Source organism: Clytia hemisphaerica, unplaced genomic scaffold (assembly GCF_902728285.1).
Source record: "Clytia hemisphaerica strain Z4C2 unplaced genomic scaffold, Clytia hemisphaerica genome assembly, whole genome shotgun sequence".
Taxonomy (NCBI): domain Eukaryota; kingdom Metazoa; phylum Cnidaria; class Hydrozoa; order Leptothecata; family Clytiidae; genus Clytia; species Clytia hemisphaerica.
The window spans coordinates 232,202-250,130 of record NW_027103936.1 but is presented as its reverse complement, the minus strand read 5'-3'; the positions used below and the strand labels follow the sequence as shown (position 1 = coordinate 250,130).

General features: G+C 34.9%; 3 protein-coding genes and 1 long non-coding RNA gene across 5 annotated transcripts in view; 1 reads left to right on the top strand and 3 right to left on the bottom strand.

The window, feature by feature from the left end:
- Positions 1–9,257, top strand: part of LOC136809840 (thyrotropin receptor-like) — a 133,425-nt gene extending 124,168 nt beyond the window's left edge. Inside the window, exons 1-9 of one of the 2 annotated variants that reach the window (XM_067066394.1) lie at positions 1,270–1,488; positions 1,879–1,953; positions 2,294–2,371; positions 2,889–2,960; positions 3,351–3,413; positions 3,988–4,059; positions 4,548–4,619; positions 6,725–6,790; positions 7,118–9,257. In XM_067066394.1, the coding sequence (XP_066922495.1) occupies positions 1,325–1,488; positions 1,879–1,953; positions 2,294–2,371; positions 2,889–2,960; positions 3,351–3,413; positions 3,988–4,059; positions 4,548–4,619; positions 6,725–6,790; positions 7,118–8,942 (2,487 nt within the window). In that variant the 5' untranslated portion in view covers positions 1,270–1,324 and the 3' untranslated portion in view covers positions 8,943–9,257. Of the gene's footprint in view, positions 1–1,269; positions 1,489–1,878; positions 1,954–2,293; positions 2,372–2,888; positions 2,961–3,350; positions 3,414–3,987; positions 4,060–4,547; positions 4,620–6,724; positions 6,791–7,117 lie in introns of those variants that run through there. The other variant, XM_067066395.1, reaches the window with a different exon arrangement.
- Positions 5,852–6,764, bottom strand: LOC136809844 (uncharacterized). Its single transcript, XR_010847027.1, has 3 exons — positions 6,688–6,764; positions 6,164–6,229; positions 5,852–5,953 (listed from the first exon to the last, which is right to left on the bottom strand). It is a non-coding gene; the product is annotated as an uncharacterized lncRNA (long non-coding RNA).
- Positions 9,258–10,909: 1,652 nt separating the features above from the next.
- Positions 10,910–13,712, bottom strand: LOC136809842 (uncharacterized). The gene is made up of 4 exons (XM_067066399.1): positions 13,510–13,712; positions 12,976–13,039; positions 12,397–12,570; positions 10,910–11,533 (listed from the first exon to the last, which is right to left on the bottom strand). The coding sequence occupies exons 1-4, from the start codon at positions 13,624–13,626 to the stop codon at positions 11,265–11,267; spliced, it is 624 nt and encodes a 207-aa protein (XP_066922500.1). The 5' UTR covers positions 13,627–13,712; the 3' UTR covers positions 10,910–11,264.
- A 1,367-nt stretch (positions 13,713–15,079) lies between these two features.
- LOC136809823 (uncharacterized) overlaps positions 15,080–17,929 on the bottom strand; it is a 33,317-nt gene continuing 30,467 nt past the window's right edge. The window contains exons 23-24 of the mRNA XM_067066376.1: positions 17,263–17,493; positions 15,080–15,538 (exon numbers count right to left, since the gene is read on the bottom strand). Coding sequence (XP_066922477.1) covers positions 15,482–15,538; positions 17,263–17,493 — 288 coding nt within the window. The 3' untranslated portion in view covers positions 15,080–15,481. The remainder of the gene's footprint in view (positions 15,539–17,262; positions 17,494–17,929) is intronic.

Here is a 17,929-nt window from a genome sequence, read left to right as displayed (position 1 = left end):
GTCCCAGTAAGAGATTACATGAAATTTCGTTCTTTGTTCCTCGATTTTATACCCTAAAATTTCCAATTTTCAGAGATCGTACGGCACCCCACGTCATTTCGCAAACCTAGTAACCCCTAGGCACAAAACTTGGAACAGACTAAATCATTTAGGCTCCCCTGTTTCACTGATAAAAATAATATGATTCGAATATTGAAGACGCTTTTTTTACAAGAATGGTGTTTTCATTTCATTATGGATATTCTTAACTTTCTGCTGAAATTCATCCTGAAATATTCTTACAGTATTCTTAGGATATAATCCAAAGTCAACCTAAATTCAGCATGTAATACATAACTGAAGCATAGGATGAGATCTTTGTGAAAGTTTTGAGCCTATTACTTGGAGATGATTGGCGGCAATCTATAATAAAAAATGCCCTAAAAATGGCATACTTAAGGTTATGTTACCCATTTCGATGATGGTGATATTCTTAAAGAGTATATTCTTATAAAAAAGCGCGTAACAAATAAAATCAAAAGTATTGCATCATAAAAGCACAAAGGGGTGGAGTGCCTGTCATTTATGACTGTCTTGTCTTAAAATTGTGTCTAACGACTCCACCCTTTTTTGAGATAAAATTTACATTGTTTTCAGGTGTGCCTTTGTTTGTTTCAAAAATATTTTTCAACTAAAATACTTGAACGGTAAACAAAATAAAATTCTCAAAGTAATTGTTTTTTTATAATTATTTCGAATGTTTTTTTTATTTTTTTATTCCAATATTATCTTGTCCGAAATTTAAGAGCTTTGACGTTTTGTCCGAATAACGTATGTCTAAACAAAAGGAACAAAGAATTCTATTGTTTTCTAAATGAAAAGTTTGTAATAATAATATGAGAAAAACTATGCTGAATTCTCTGACGGTAGATCAAGAAAAATAGATAAAGAACAGATAGTAGCCTTTCTTATAGAATATCTGGTTTTAAACCGATGATATATGCCTCAAATGAGTATTTTCTGTGAGAAGAATTTTTGCTCAGTGGTTCTCTCAGCGTAATCAAAAAATACTATAAGCTACAAACTTTTATGGGGTTTTATGTTTTAAAAAGAAAATTTAAAAAACAAAACAGTTGAAAATTGGGAAAGCTAGCGTTTCAGGTCGCTTAGCCAGATTTGAACCATGGATCGAAAACAATTGGATATTTTAGATTATCATAATGCCAAATTGTTTAAAATTTTGAGAATATGATTTTAAAGTTTGTTTTATGAATTCTATTGTTTCACTTTAGAGACGATTTATGATTATTGTTAAAATAAGAAGACAAACAAAGAAAATAAAACAATGAATTTATTTTTATTTTGGATATTTGCTATATCCATATGTGGAAATTTAGTGGTGATGGTTGAATCCCAAGGGGATAGTGATTTCCCTATCGATGATTTTAAGGATATTTCTGGTGATTCAAATGATTTTGAAGACCAGAATATCAGACTCGGTGGAACGCTGTAAGTCATTGCGCGTTTACATATTTTTATAATGATCTGAAACATAGGATGTTCAGAACATTGTAAGAGCATTCTAAAAAAACTTTGACAATTCTAAAACAAAAAAATTAATAAAAAATCCCCCCCCCCCATATAAGAAAAAAAAAACTAAAAAAAAGCATATGCAGTACACTCTCGATTACTCGAACTTCTAATATTCAATTCTTTCTATAATTCGAAACATATTCCCAGTCCCCGTCAAGGAGAAACCCTCTTAATATACTTTCTATAATTCGAATCCCTTTGTAAGTTGAACAAATAAGTTTAGAGTTCGAATTAGCGTGAATCAACTGTAGTTACAAACTTACAACAGTCATAGTATTGGTTTCAATTTCTTTTTCATTTTTGAAGGCAAATGCAGCTAACGGCTATCACTGAAATCCCTCAAAACTTGATGCGAGAAATGGCCCAAAATGTGGACAGCGTGTAAGTTCGTACTTAAACCATTACATCTGGCAAAGGATGTTGTTTCAACGTTCATTTAACGTTATTAAGACGTTCTATAATAACGTTGAAATGGACGTTGTTCTAACATTTTTGTCTTATTTCTGTCCCTCTGCATGCATTGAACCAAATAGTCAAGTCATTCAACTTATAATCTATTAATTTTAGCGTTTCATTTTTAATAGGTTACGAGTCCTGAAGGTTCGACCAATTTCTGGTCTAGGTAGATTCTCTTATTAAAAATTGTACCTCCTGTAATTTTCTAACTCGAGAAACAAATCAAAGCAAAGCTACTTTACCCCATGTCTCTTTTGCACACCAGGCAAATGGCTCATAACAAGATCAAACGAATTTCAAAGAAAGATTTCCCACGAGGATGTTGTTTGAATGTCATCTACATGTAAGTAGAGCCTTGCAAAATCTGAAGCTAATGTTTAAAAACCTGATGTACAGGATTGATGTTGTTTGGACGGTAAAGCTCCAGGGGCTTACGATGTAGAGCCAAAAATCTAAAATTTTTCTTTTAGAAAGAAACTTTTAAGGACCTTAAGAGATATTTTTCAAAAACTTTACTCCAGATTTTTTGGAAATCGTGACCGTATGGGAAGGGAAGACTTATCGCTCGGATATACCAGGTTTACATAGTTGTCCCCTCCCGGATGTGAAACACATAACAACAGTAACCAAACTGAGCCAAAACTATAATCTAGCAAGCTAGACGACTAATTCAGACATAGTAGAAATAAAGCAATGGAGTAAAGTAATGGAGGGAACAAATTTTAGTACAAACTAAATCCCGTAACAATAATCGTATTATCATTATAAACGCCTATACTACTGTATTAAACGCATTATAAACGACTCCAGTCTATCAAAACTAGGGTTAATATGAATGAGGAATGACTTTTCGTTTTTAGCAACCTACATGATAATTTTATCGAGGAAATCGAAGATGGAGTTTTTGAACATTTACCAAAACTTGTTCGAGTGTAAGTTCCATTTAATTATCGACTCTCTAAGAGAAAAACTTTATTTTACTAGAACAAGGCTCATTTTTAAATCTAGTACAATGAAGCCTAACCTGAAGTTCGATTTTCAGAAACGGATAGATTATTTCTGAGTGATGTAAAATAACGTTCCTAATTGTAGCGAAGGCTTGACAAGAAATTATTGCTTCATTCAGTATGTTCTATGTATTGAAGAACATACCAGGCGAAGAAGCATGATTTATTCTATTTATTCCTTAACTTTTGAATCCAAACGAGTTACTCGTTTCAGAGAGGAAATAACTGACCACATTCTATTACCCAAGTGATTCTTCTCTAGCCTTTCGGCCTTTAAATTCAATGGTTTACACAATATATTCTTTTTAATTTCAGTGATTTGTCAGACAATTTAATTCACAAATTCCCAAATCTGAAAGCAAAGAAGTTGCAAAGATTGTAAGTTTTTTATTGAAGATTGTAAATTTGTTTGAAATTGAAAGATATGTTTCGAGCCGAACAAGCAATGTACATTCTGAATTTTTTTGCTTAAGGCTTGGTAGGAACTTTTAACATAAGGTTAAGACGGGTTCCCTAAAACTTAAAAGCAATCGTATGAGTTCTCAATGGAGAAATCCAGTGAAATGAGGCTTTTTCAACCCTCCACAACGAAGCATGTGAGAATTAGGTAAGTCAAATATGAAAGAGAGTAAGATCCATCATATAATTCATGATATGCATCACTGGAATGTCTTCCAGGCCCGGAGGAACAACCGTTAAAGTGGTTGAGATTTGCTCATTTGCTCTAAAGCGGGGAAGCTGAAGTTTCCCCCAGTCTCCCAGCTTCCGCCGGGCCTGTCTTCGACATCACACCATAGACCTAACAGCTGATTGTTTGTAAGGGACGTAAAATCAGTCAATATGTCAGTTGTAACCAATCAGCTGTTGGCTCCGTGATGTAATGTTAAAAGACATTACAATGGTGCATATCATAAATAAGGAAGAATAGCAATGTTTCTTGATTCGATTTCAGGGACTTACAAACCAACATTATTGAGAAAATTGATAAACGGGCAATGGATCATTATAAAGTTATTTGGCATTTGTAAGTAAATTATTTTAAAATTATCTCCATCCTCTCCTATCCTGTTTTCATTTTTCATCTCTCATTTTTATAATATATACCGGCATACAGTCAACCCTCTCTAATTCGAAACTCTATTATCCAGTCCCCTAGTTTGAGTACTCAAAGTTGATATTGTCTAGAACACTTTTCTTAGTTCGCCTCAAGACTTGTTATACAATCAACTCTCTCTCTTATTCGAACTTCTATTATTCGAATCTTTCTGTAAGTCGAACTAAAATATTGGTCCGCTCAGCTGAAAAGTGATTTAAATTACTCTATGTAATTAGAATCGTTCTCTAATTCGAAGAAAATTCCTGGTCCCCTGAAGATCGAATTAGAGAGAGTTGACTGCAGATCGAAGCTACCTTACACCATTTCTTTTGAATTCCCCTGAATTGACTGTGAAAACCAAGAAATTTTTTCAACTGAAGCTGTATGAATTATTCCTACTTTTCTAATTTCAACAGAGACATGAGATGGAATAAAGTACACCATGTGGTAGAACATACCTTTGAGGAAAACAAGAAACTCATTTATCTGTAAGTTCCTATCATTAGGGATGCAAAGCTCCCAATAATTTTACGTAAAGTGAAGTTAGGGGTTGGGTTATTTTGAGCTTTAGGGTAGACGATTCTATCGTCCGTTAGAGGGATAGTGAACTTGGGAAAAAATATATGCATACAGCCATCACGGCGGTTCAAGGGGAAAATAGTGGCGGTAGAGTTTAGAACAAACACTGTAAACACTTCCGCCACTGCTTACTCCGCCCTGGGCTAAACTCCATTTTCAAATTTTAAATTATCTTAAATTATTCCTTTTTTAGTGACCTTGTGCCTTTATTGTCTATAGGATCGTCTAGCTTTAAAGCTATTCCTCGAAAATCTGATTTCACTCCGACCAATTTTGTCCCATGTATCCCGGCTTTATTTGCGTTACTGATGAACGCCAGAAAATACCCATCTTACTGGCGTGCTATCAGTTACCATCAAAAAGTCGATAATACAAAGGGAACAAAGTTGCTCTCTGATAACAAAAATTTACCGGGAAATTGTACAGAGAAATGTGACCGGATTATCTGAAATAATTTTCTTCTTGGAAGTGAAACGTTTCTCTTAACCGTCACTCTATGAAACATGACTCTAAGATACGTTGGAAAAATACTGTCAGTATTACTGACATTAGGAAAACATGTTTTTGTTATATTTTTGAATGAATTGTCTTGTACACAAAATACTCATTAATAAATCAATAAAAGTCAGGAAAATATGGCACCGGCGCTCGAATAACGGCTCCCAGATACCGGGTCTCTAATTTGACGTCACACATTATTATCACGTTGATTCTGACATTGTTTATGAGTCATAAGAGTAACGTTATAGATTCTTGAAAGCACGTATCATGCATAACAAATCAAAGCTTGAAAAAGACATTGATAAATATTAGATCAGGGAAATTATGTTTCATATATGAAACAGCTTATTCACCATTCAAAAGATTTTAAGACAATATAAAGACGCGTAAAATTTTTATAGTCATTTTTTAAACATGTTTCCCCACTATGAAATAAATATGAAGCATTATGTCGCATGTAACTTGGACCTAGTCCCCTTTTTTATAAAAACATAAAGAGTCATGCGATAGGAGCGAAAAAAACTTTAACAAAATGCCTAGAAAAAAATGCAAGAAAAAAAACAAAACAATCAGACTATATGATAATTAAAATATGCCCGTAACAAGCAGATCAAATTAGAGAACAACTTTATAAACATACCTTTCATAAGCGTTTGATTATGCGGTGGAAACTCTTTAACTTGAAGTTTGATCCTATTTTTTGGGCCAAAGGATAAGCTGTTCATACAAGTTGTGCTCATACCTAAAATAAAACAGTAACTCTAATTTAATATCCAAGTTCTTTGATCCCCATCTCATCTAAATATTTTTATAATTTTACTAATTTTCAGTTATTGACAAGAGGAAACCCTCATAAATGCTCTCTATAATTCAAATCCTTCTAAAATTCGAAATTAGACTCCCCCTTCCAGCTCTAATTAGCGAAAATTAACTGTGCTTTAACTGTACCCACCTTTATTGAACCATCCAAATTTCAGAGTTTTTTTAATCCTGATCAATTTAGATTTGGAATTGTCAGCTGAAACAAAAAGAGGAACACTTCTTAAAATTAAAATATACGTTTTTATAAAAACAAAATATAAGAGCACATGGCTTCGATGGTCAAAACATTAAGACCAAGTTAAGAACACTCTAAAAAACCGATGTCTCAGGAAAATGGACAAAAATAATCACAAAACGGTAAAAATAAGAACATGTTAAGAAAATTTTTAAGACTTAAAACTCAAAAAGCTGAGAACATCCGAAGGCTTCATAGAATAAGATTTTGGATGTTCTTATAAAAATTACATGCACACTTCTCAGTTTTTGCGCAAAGTTCACGAAAATGAATTAAGAAGAGCCAGGGCCTCAAATTTGAATCGGGCTATTAAAATGCTGATTTTGTTTAAGTCAATACAAAATTTCTTGAGAACATCATAAGAATCTGAATATGGCGAAAAATGAAACATTCAAAATTACTATTTCTAAAAAGGGTACCTTTTTCATGACAAATGTTATCCTTTTCATTATTCAGGAATATCGGACACAATCCATTGAAGAAAGTTGATGAATATGGGCTGCCAGCATCCTTGGAAAACTTGTAAGCATTTCTGCATACTTCCAGCACTTCCAGAGGCACACTATTATTAGTTGTTTATTGTTTATTAATTTTTTGTTTTGTTAAAATCTGTCAAAAAACAAATAGAAGGAACCAGGATTAACAAGTAGAAAATAAGTTTTCTAAACGCTAATCATTCACAGAATTTTTAATTGGATAGTAAATTGATTGAACCACTCCCCTCCACTGGTCATAAGAAATTCTTAAGTTTCTTTAAGAACAATCTTGAGGAGACATCAGCAGATATGAAGCTAAGTTAAAGAGAAACCTAGACAAACCAGTAACAAAACTTTTCTTTCTAAATTTAAGGCATTTGGATGATACCAAGCTGAGTAGACTACCATCAGCACATGGCATCAAGAACCTCAAACGTTTATCGATCAAAAAAGTACCACTACTTTTTACGATCCCCGATCCGAAGAAATTCGAAAATCTCGATCGAATCGATGTGACGTACAGTATGCACTGTTGCGCGTTCGAACAGCGCGAGTTGGAACGGAAAAACGAGTATTTGGCCAATAAGAATCCTGCTGATACTGGTAAGCAATGCAACAACACCATCGGAGAGCTGTCAGATTTTGGTGATATCGATACACCTGATTTTACAGGTGGAGATGATGGCTTTGGCAATGAAAATGATACTATGTCTGGTGATTCAGAAGATTTCTTCAGGGATGACTTGATGCATAAGTATCTAGATGCTGTTTTTGGTCCTGAACCTGAAGAATCTACAATCACCAATCTTTCAGTTTGTGATTATGGTGAAGGTATCAAATACAAGGCGAATCCTGTTAAATGCAATCCAAAACCTGATGCATTCAATCCATGTCAAGATGTAATGGGTACAACAGCTTTGCGTCTCTTCTCCTGGTTGATATCCATCTTTGCTATCCTTGGCAATCTGTTTCAGTTGATCATTTTGTTTTACAGTCGCCAAGAGTTGAGCGTGTACAAACTATTGATGTATAATTTGGGATTCTCAAATCTGATGATGGGAATGTATCTATTGGTGCTTTGCTGTGTGGATACATACACGTTCGGTGAATATTACAATTACGTCCAGATGTGGCAATATTCTGGTGGTTGCCAAGCGTTTGGATTTATTGCGTTGTTTGCTACACAACTCTCGTTCTGCAGTTTGGTTTTAATCACTGTTGAGCGATTCCTTTTGATCATCTTTGCATTGAAAGTCGGCAAACAGATGAAATTGAATCATGCAAAGATTGCTGTCGCTGCCGTATGGTTTTACTCCTTCATTGTGGCAATCTTACCAGTCACTGGTAAAGTCAGCTCCTATTCCAAGATTGCAATCTGTTTACCAGTTGATATCCCTAACATCATTGCTATTGGTTATATCGTATGGTTACTGTTGGCTTACGTCATCGCATTCATTGTTATTGTCGTTTGCTACGTTAAAATGTACGCAAGCATCAGCCAATCACGACCAGGTACACCAGGAAGTACCAGTAATCAAATTGATGTCCAAGTTGCCAAGCGAATGGCTATGATCATTTTCTCCAATTTCTTATGCTGGTTACCGATCAGTATTGTTGGATTTGTTGCCTTGTGGAGTGGATTGAGAATGAATGTGGATGTTGCCAAGTTTTTGTTGGTCTTCATTTTCCCATTGAATGCTTGCACCAATCCCTTCCTTTACGCTATCTTCACCAGAGTCTTCCGTGGTGACACATTGGCTCTCCTCAGCTCCTGTGGATTATGCAAAAAAGCTGAACAAAATTACCGAAATCGTGCACCTACCAATTACATGAAATCTCAACAACGCCCGAAACACCCTTCCGCAGGGGGCGGTGATCAACGCCATTTCATGCATTACGAACCACCCGTCAGAGCTATCGATCGCTTCGAACGAAACATCGAAAACCAAACCGAATTTGATTCACCTGAAACACCAATCAAAGCAATGATTGACCCCAACCGACGCCAAATTTACGACGAAACAAAGCCAAGGTCCGATTCAACACGTGGTTTATTGGAAGATAAAGATCCCCGATTTCGATCGGCATCATCGGATACCTGCTCCACCGGAATGTCAGTCCAGTCTACCGATTCTGAAGTTTATGATGAATTTTCGCGAATGATTGGTTCGGTGAAAACGGAGAATTATCTAGCGTAGATGCAAAAATGCATGAAGTAGATAGTTTTTGTGGACCTCCAAGGTTTGGTGGAGAAAGTTAGTGTCCGAAAATGAAGTTGTCCGGAAATAAAGATAACCGAAGCTTGAAAAATGTTCAAGCGAGCAAAGCTGTGCCGATCTAGAGAACAAACTCTATATCATAGGGCTAAGTAGCCATGACTTTGAATTCAGAAAACAATTCAAAATGTATATAAAACTGTATAAAAACGAAAAATAATTGACGTGGAAAACTAACATTTTAATACACGAACAATATTTTGACAATGCAATGGCAAAAAATGAAATTTTATGTTTAAAATAGAAAAAAGATATCTAACGCTAGGTTTAGGTCGCACTTAAAGATCATCTAAACTCATTCCTTTTAAATAAGTTGATTTGAACCAAATATAATAAATTCCCAGGAATCCCTCATTCAAAGCCCTTAAAGGTTTGTTTGAAAGGGATGTCAACCTTTTGAAAAAAGATCCAGCAGGCCTACAAGGTTGTTTGAACGTTGATTTAACGTTATCCAGATGCCATGTGCGTTATAGGGACGTCCAAACAGCGTCTTAGGATGGCTGAGAGGACACTTTTAAAAGAATTTATCATTTTCATGTAAATTCCTAATATTTTTAAACAAAAATAAGCCTAAAATAAGCATTTTTTGTATTATAAAGTTTGAAAAATCGTATATAAATTAGAAATTTGTAGATATTCCCAAAAAGAAATGCCTCATGAGATAGATAATAGTTCAGAGATGTATATATGTAGAAGGAAATTCCTTTTGAATTTAAGATATTCTGGATTTTAGATCGAAAATTCGTTCCTGGAATCGTTAAATTGAAACTTTCATATTGTTAAAAAATCTGTTGTAGCAGATTAGGAAAATCAAATTCTCCAAGGACTAGGCATTTGATCGTAATCTTTTTAAAAAAACTGGTAAAACAGATCTTAGGTTCTGGCAATCTTTGGTCTTGAATTTACACAAAAAAAATTTTTAGTTTATTTCATTTCTATTTCTATGATATCATTATTTAGTTTTTTTTCTCTATAAAATAGTAGATTGTTTTAAATCTGAGCTTTTACTTGTAAGTAGTCATAGTGTGAATAGTACCACGAATTTGGGGGAAGATCGGGGTTGATCGAGACGGGGGTTCGCGAAAAATATCTTGCAATTACCATCAGTTCAAGCTTAAGACGAAATTTTCGATAGTTTTCAGATTTTAATGGTATCACTCAGCCGAACCCCCTGAGCATCAGGTACTATTTATGTGTTTGTATAAAGAAATAATGTATGTAAATATTAAAAGACCATTTCTAAATAACGAACACTATTTTGGTGTCATATTTTCTTGTTCTACATTCCACAGCTTTCAAACAAAGCATGGCTCTACACCCAAGGTATGCTTGCGGTATGAGGTACTATATACCCACGGTAGCGTGTTATAGGCTAGGCAGCGCGGGAAACTCCCTCTAGCCGATTTTAATTTTTGGGAAGGGGGGTCGAAAGACAAGAGGACCCAAGTTGCAACTCCAATCGTTGATTTCGGCTCGCCCTTTATTCTTACACCCTAAAACAAGTAATCTTTAGCCAAAAAGGGAAAAATCATAGAATTTCCGCCCCCCGTTAAAATAGTTCCATAGATATTTTTTTTTAATAAGGGGGCCTCAAAATACCATATTTCTAAATTTACCACCCCAATCTTCCCCAATCGACCCGCCCTCAAGGTTACTGGGTCCACCCATAAGTGGGAACTAATATAGAAACCTTAAATGAGATATTGACTTGGAATTAGATTTCACTTTCGCGAAGCAATTGTTCTGAAAATTTCAGGCTTAAGGTCGAAAGTTTGCTATTATTACAACCTTTAGGGTTTTTTTCATAATCTATGTATTTCGAGGATCTTTAAAAGGCGTCCTGTAGGGCGAAATCCCGCCCTCCCCAAGGATCTTGCCTTTAAAAGAAATCACAAACAAGATTTTTCTTTCATTGTAAATTCGATATTCTGCATTTCAATACAATCAAAATATGTACATGTAAGGAGAGTTCTTAACAAAAAATAGATCAAAATAAATTTCTAAAGTCCTACATGATGGTGAATGAATATTCTACTGGTATCTATTCAATGTGAATCTATGATCAAAAGGAACGGAGTCACTAAGACCATGTTTGCACGTGATGGTTCCGTTTCGCTCCGAAACAAAATGAAGCCATTCTATTTGTGAGAAATGACGTAAAACTTGAATTTAACCAATGGAATGACTTCATTTTATTTCGGACCGAAACGGAACCGCACCGTGTGAACGTGATCTATAATATAATTAGACAATGACTTGTCTAGGAGTGATTTCTTCCGGATAGCTTTCATAAAAACAGTCTTTTTCTTGGTACGTTTTCATTGGTTTATTCCAAGGCCAAACAAAACCGTTATCTTTTAAGAATTGGAGTGTTTCAGCTTCATATTTCTGTCGGAATACATCAACATCACGGGCTAAAATCCAGCTGAAATTTTTTCCTGGTGAAGTTATGACGGTGTATTCATATTGGCCTTTCTCTCCGTGTGTTGGTGGACCAAGTTTGATCACCAAATCTAAATAAAAAGTGACAAAGTTTATAGGTGTGAAATTTTGGCGGGAATTTTTGTATGTGGCGAAATTATTTTTTGGGAATTAAGAAAGGTTGTAATTTGGTGACAATACCCGTTATTTTGACAGTATTTTATCTGAAAAGGAAAGAATAAGGGCTTTTTTAGGAAAAACCTTGAACAAAATTAAAAAGAACCCTAGCGAAAATTAATTTTGACGACTGACAAAAAAGCTTGAATTTGGCGGGAAGTAATTTCTTCCCTTAGGTAATTTGGAAAAAAAAAAAATTTTCTCGTTAGCTTCCTGGTGGGACTTCATCAAGTTTAAAGATACCTTCACAATTTTCATACTAACGCTTAGGCAATTAATAAAATAATCAATTGGATCTGCCATGGCTCGGCTAAACGTGTTATGGATACACTGAATGGGTAGTTGAATATTATGACGTGTAGATGGGGGTTTAGAAAAAACTATTCTAGGGTCTTTAAGACACAAAATAATAGGACGATACCCTATATACCCACAATATTATTTACAAAAAGAACAGAAGCCATTAAACATTTGGTATCCTAATCTCGTACCCAGTATCACTTTTTAATTTTTACTAATGGACGTGATAAAATCTTTCGTGAGTGCTATTAAAATCATAAATAAGCAAAATAAGGAACTAAGTTTGTGGTATTCCTTAAAAGGATAGTTCATGATATGCACCATTGCAATGTCTTCAAAGATTACATCATGGACCCAACAGCTGATTGGTTACAAGTGACCTAAAATCATCTAACACGTCACTTGCAAACCAATCAGCTGTTTAGTTTGTGTAAGACATTGATTGCAATGGTGCATATCATGAATAAAAAATACTTACAATTAGCATTTTTTGACTGTGGTGCTGAGGGGAAGCTGACCAGCAACTCCCCAGGTGCATTACTTGGATCTGTTTGGTAGACTGTTCCATTGATATCACTCACTTTTCCTTTTGGTCCACCAGTCACACCAGAGTTCAAAACACCAATAATGTTACTGCCTTTTCGTGGTGTATCTGAGGAAGTGGAAAATTACAAGGGTAATTTGAAATTTGTAGGTGGAAGTTGACTTTGAGCTACCCACAGCATCGAATTGTGATTGAATTTTGGGGAGGCAAAGAATGGTCGAGGTTTGTGACCAATGTGATCAATGTACACGTTTTTTTTATAAGAACATACAAAGTTTTTGAAGCCTTTGGAAGCTCTCAACTTTTTGAGTTTCAAGCGTAAAAATTTTTATCACCCCTTTGTGAGTATTTTTGAGCAATTTCCTAAAGAAGAGTCCACGAAGCCTTAGAAAATATTCTTAATTCATTGTTATTAATATTTTGTCCACCGAAACCTTATGTTCTTATATAGTTTGTCCTTATAAAAAACCTGCACTAGTAGTTGCTGAATGGAAACCATAGGGGTTTACTTACAAATAGCGTTGGTGCAATAAGAATTTTTTTCGAATGTGATCCGTTGGAATAAGGAATTGTACATCTATAATCGAAATATGATATTAGTTAATTATTAAAGAAAGATTGCTATTAGGGCTGATTAGGGTGCCAAATATTTGATCACCAAATGCTATAAAGGGTTGCAGTTCAGCTGAGGGTCATATAAGACGATAAGAAATATAAATCGAATACGTTATACAAGGCTAGTTTCTTTGAAAGAGTTTCGACCAAGGGTCATGAAATTCATTATCTTCTCCATTTCATTCCCTTGGGCTTTTGCAGAAAAAAATTTAATATGGGGGTGGAGGATATAGCATTTTTCTGGAAATTTACTTCCCGGACATTGTGACTTTGACCCCCTGGGCAAGCATTAGTTGACCCCCTGGACACTCAAAATTACCCTCAAACAGAGCAAGTTTACCCCCCCCCCTCGGACAAGGCAAATTTTTGGAAGAGTCCCATTAGGATTCGCGTATACCTCAGGTTGGAAAAAAAGAATTTAGACATTTGTACCTCATACCACCTTCCAGTATATTTGGCGACATCCAATTGGTCAACAGTTTTGATCTTTGGGAAAAGGAATCCTTGGCATGTTCCAAACAAAACTATACAAAGTGCCAGCACTTTCATTTTTCTTGTTTTTAAAGTTTCCAAAAAATAATTATCAGAGAACTGTTTATGTTTTTTTCTCACTTACAAAGACCAACTTTGCTTGTGTATAGTTTTTGTGTTAACTGTCAGCCTTTTTATATCTTCCTTTAGCAGTCAAAAGGAAATACATAAGACAATCAAATTTATATAAGTTTACCAATAGGAGGTTGTCAAAATAACAAATTTGTGCAATCTCTGTCTCCTCTAGTATGCAAATATAAACATCAATAACAAAATTTGTTTATTTTTCTGCTGAAATAATAACTTTTTTTGTACATGACAAATGTCAGGAGTCAAGGCTCAAAATAGATAGTGACATTCATATGATGTTCAAAAGACGTTTCATTGGAGCTTGAATAATTCTGCTCACGTGTACGCCGTTTTCTAGAAAATTCGGAAACGTGCGAAACCATAGTTGACAAAATCATATGGAAAGCATGGTGGGAGTCGATATGGGGTTGTTGTCGTGCGATTCCTATTGACAGCACAAAACCTGTTTCCAGATATCCAAAGACTACCTAAACACTTGTTAAGGCACATAAAGTGCCATTTGATTTTAAACAAATGTATGAGATCCTGTTTGTTAGAAATAGTCCGTTTGATCCGTTTGATATTCATACAGTGGGTGGACGAACATTTTCAAGCCCGAAGAAATTCTTGAAAAAACGCCAATAGCCCCCTAGGAATATTGGAAAATTTGCAAATACTCATCATGGAAAATTATTGATGTCTTTAAGTGAGGTTAGGCGAGGGGTAAAATCAGTCTTTTACCCCTGAAATATTGAGAATAACCTTTGACCCCTAATCAATTTAAATCTCAGGAAATTTTCTTCGACTGCTTGACTTTGACCCCTTTTACCCCTGGAAAAACTGACTAAAACCAAACTATAGACTCCCTAGAAATTCTTTTCCGATGCCCCTAGAAATGTTTTCCTGCATGGATATAAAATGGAATAACCCAATAAAACTGGTAAAAGTTTTTTGGATTTTTATTTTAAAATTAAGATCCAAATGAACTATGTACTAATGCAAATTTTTAGGCAATTCACAAATTCACCAAAGTTAAATTTTGTTAAAACTTTCGCTTCGGATTTATGGGTCTTGTTATTCAACATAAAAAATGTTGTAACTGCAAACAAATTTCGATGACTTAAGCAAACATTCTTGGCATGTTTGTACAGTGTGAATAAAATTACATAAATCTAGAAGATTTACATAACAGAAGGAAAGACTTTAATCATGCCCCAACAAATTTAGTTCAATAAAGCTGCGATGAAATCAACCAAAATATGAATTCAAGGGATTTTGAATCTAAATTACTAAGCTACCAGTCAGCTTTCACTTTTGCCCCAGGGCGGTTTTTTTTGGGGGGGGCGGCGGCGAGCAGCCTTACCTAGCCGTGCAAATTGTTTTCAAAATAAATTTGAGTCAGTTTTCAATTTCAAATTGAAATATTAGAAATTGCTAAAAATCTTTCACCCGTTTTTTGGATAATTTTTGGTAACCTATTTATAAAGCTCTATATAAATAATATTTTTTTAGTTTCTAGTAACATACATATTACACCACACACACGCTATTAAAATTATTTTTGAATGTACAAATTTTTCCAAATTTACGACCGAACAAAAAAATACTAGATTTTGAGATCGGGAAACTCTTAAAAGATGTTCCCGAAGAATATAATACCTATAAGGCTATATTTTTGTAAAAATTATTGTTAAACGTATAAAAATATAAATAAAATAAAAAAGATAAAAAATAGTTTACTGTGTTTTGTTACTTGAGCCCTTTTTTCACCAATCTTTCATTCCTTGAGAATTCATTCATTCTTTCATTCATTTCTTGGTACTGTCAAGTCAAACAACCAAGACACACTATCTTTCAATACCTAAAACATTACGAAGAAAGTAAAATGTACTTGGTTAATTGTTTATATTCATTCAATAATTTGTCGAGTGACGATTTGTCAACCTCTCAAAATTTTCGTCACTTTCTCCGACTAAAAAAAAATCCAACTTTTTTCTAACGATAAGAGACTGTTGCTCCAAACACTGTCGTTCCGATGATAATCTCACGTACGTCTTATTCGTGCTGACAGTTTGGAAAGTACCCAAATATTCATGGGCCCGTCAACAAGGGAGCTAGAACCAGGAGATCCATGAACCCTTCACTTTCTTGCAGACTACAATTTTGCAAAACGCAATAGGCAATAAGCGTTTGTGTGGTGTTTAAAGGGTGCAAAAAGTTAAAAACTTTATTCGTCAATTGGGCGACAATTCAAAAAAAAAATAAAAAAAAATAAAAATGCCCCTCTCATTTCAAACCAACCGGAAAGGCTTATTAAGGACATAAATACATGCTAGAATTATCTGATATTCCGATGGCGTATTGGCGGCCGCCCACGCTAAAGCTCTAAAGGAGCGGGCCATTATACCATCGGAGAGAAATAGTAGTCATCCATTGATGTGCCGACATAAGTTTAGCCCTCATTTTCGGGGCCGTGCTGAACGCTCAAAAATTGTTTTTTTGAGATCTGGCGCCTCAAAAAGACCGTCAAATCACTGTCGTTAGTTACCACGTCATGAGTATGTCGGCAAAAATTACAAACAACATGGCTGATGTAATTTTCAAAAAATGTGTGCTGTTATGGTTGTTTTTGGTTTCTTTTGATGGATTTTTTTGTAGTTTAACTGTACTTATCACTCCCTGAATATTAGTTTTAGTATCCAGTGTAATTTCTGTATGTGCACCAACCCAAAAAATGTGTTTCTACCACAGAAAAGTTGATAATCATAACTTTTGTTTTTGTTTGTTTTGATGGCTGATTTTTTCTGCACTTTCTCAAATTTTATACCATTCAAAGACCAAAGAAACTAAAGCAGGTATGTTCCTATGGGCTTAGGCTTTTATCAGTAACTTTCATGTTGTTATCTATCTTAGATCGTCCTCCAAATATAACTGTTGTCCACCGGCCGACAACCGACAAACCGACTTCAGTGTTCCAGAACTGGAGTTTTTTGGATAAAATCTTTATTAAACTTCACAAAAGTGTTCATTGAGGGTTAGTATTCATTTTCTATAGCTTTAGTTTTTCTTTTAGTGTTATTTATAGATGCTGATTATGACTTTTCTCTTCTTTCAGGCTTTTTTGTGTACAATGTTATTTCTATTTTGTTTTTGCTTCTGTGATCAGTTTAAAGAAGGAAAAATACTTATTTGAGTATTTCTACATGCCCTCCTTGTGAAAAGAATGATAATATTTTGCATGATTCCTTCTCCAAAAAGTTTTGTATTTGAATTTATTTCGTGAAACCTTTTGAAGTTTTTTCTGACCCAAATTTTGTCGGCCATGACACCTTCCCTGTCCAAATTGCACTCGGGCATATTTTTCTAAAAAATTACGCGGTCAGGCGAAATTCCGTAATGTATTTCTTAGAGATGTTGAAAATTTTCCCGACCTTCAGAGCTTTAGCGTGTCGGAAGAAAATTTCTACATCGGGTGCCAGATAAATGCTAGAAAGTCTCAACTGGATTCATTTCGGTCTACAAACGGAAAAGTTGCAACACTTAAAACGGCTCGCCGGGGCCGGGAGCCAAGATTTTAAGCCTCACCTGCTGGTATCGTTGGTTAAGTTCTTCAACAATTCCTTGTCTCGTTAACCTCTCATCCGGAAGTTGATTCCTGGTTTCCAAAAGCTCCTTCAATGCACTTTCATGATCTTTTATCTCTTTGTTGACCTGTTTCAACTGTTGGACTTGTTCATCCAGATTTTCATCAGAGGTGTATGGTTGTAATGCTATCATCTTCACTTCGACCTCTGTTAACCAGCTTTCAAATTCCTCCTGCGAAAAAAAATGTTATTAGCAGATACTTTGATATCAGAAACTTTTGCGGGCAGAAAATTTGGCTAGTCAGTCTATTCGCGAAATATTCGTATTTCACAATAAATTTAATATCGCGAATTCGACTTAATGAAATATTCGTGGGATTTTAATTTCATGAATCATGAGGATAGAGTAATAAGTATTAGATTAAAAAAGCAGTACGTGGATTGATTAAACATTAGCCTCTGAGAACCAATTCTCCTTTGGGCCTAGAATTAGAGAATGTCGCCAATGTTCATCTTTTTAAACTATTGGCAAGGTATAACCATTTAAATTTTGACCCTGGAATGAGGATCCTCAAAGGATCGTACGTCTAGAAAGGGTCGATGGGTTTTTCTCCAGAAAAATAAAGCCCCTTGAGAAGCCTAATGAAAATTATACTTTTCAAATCTTT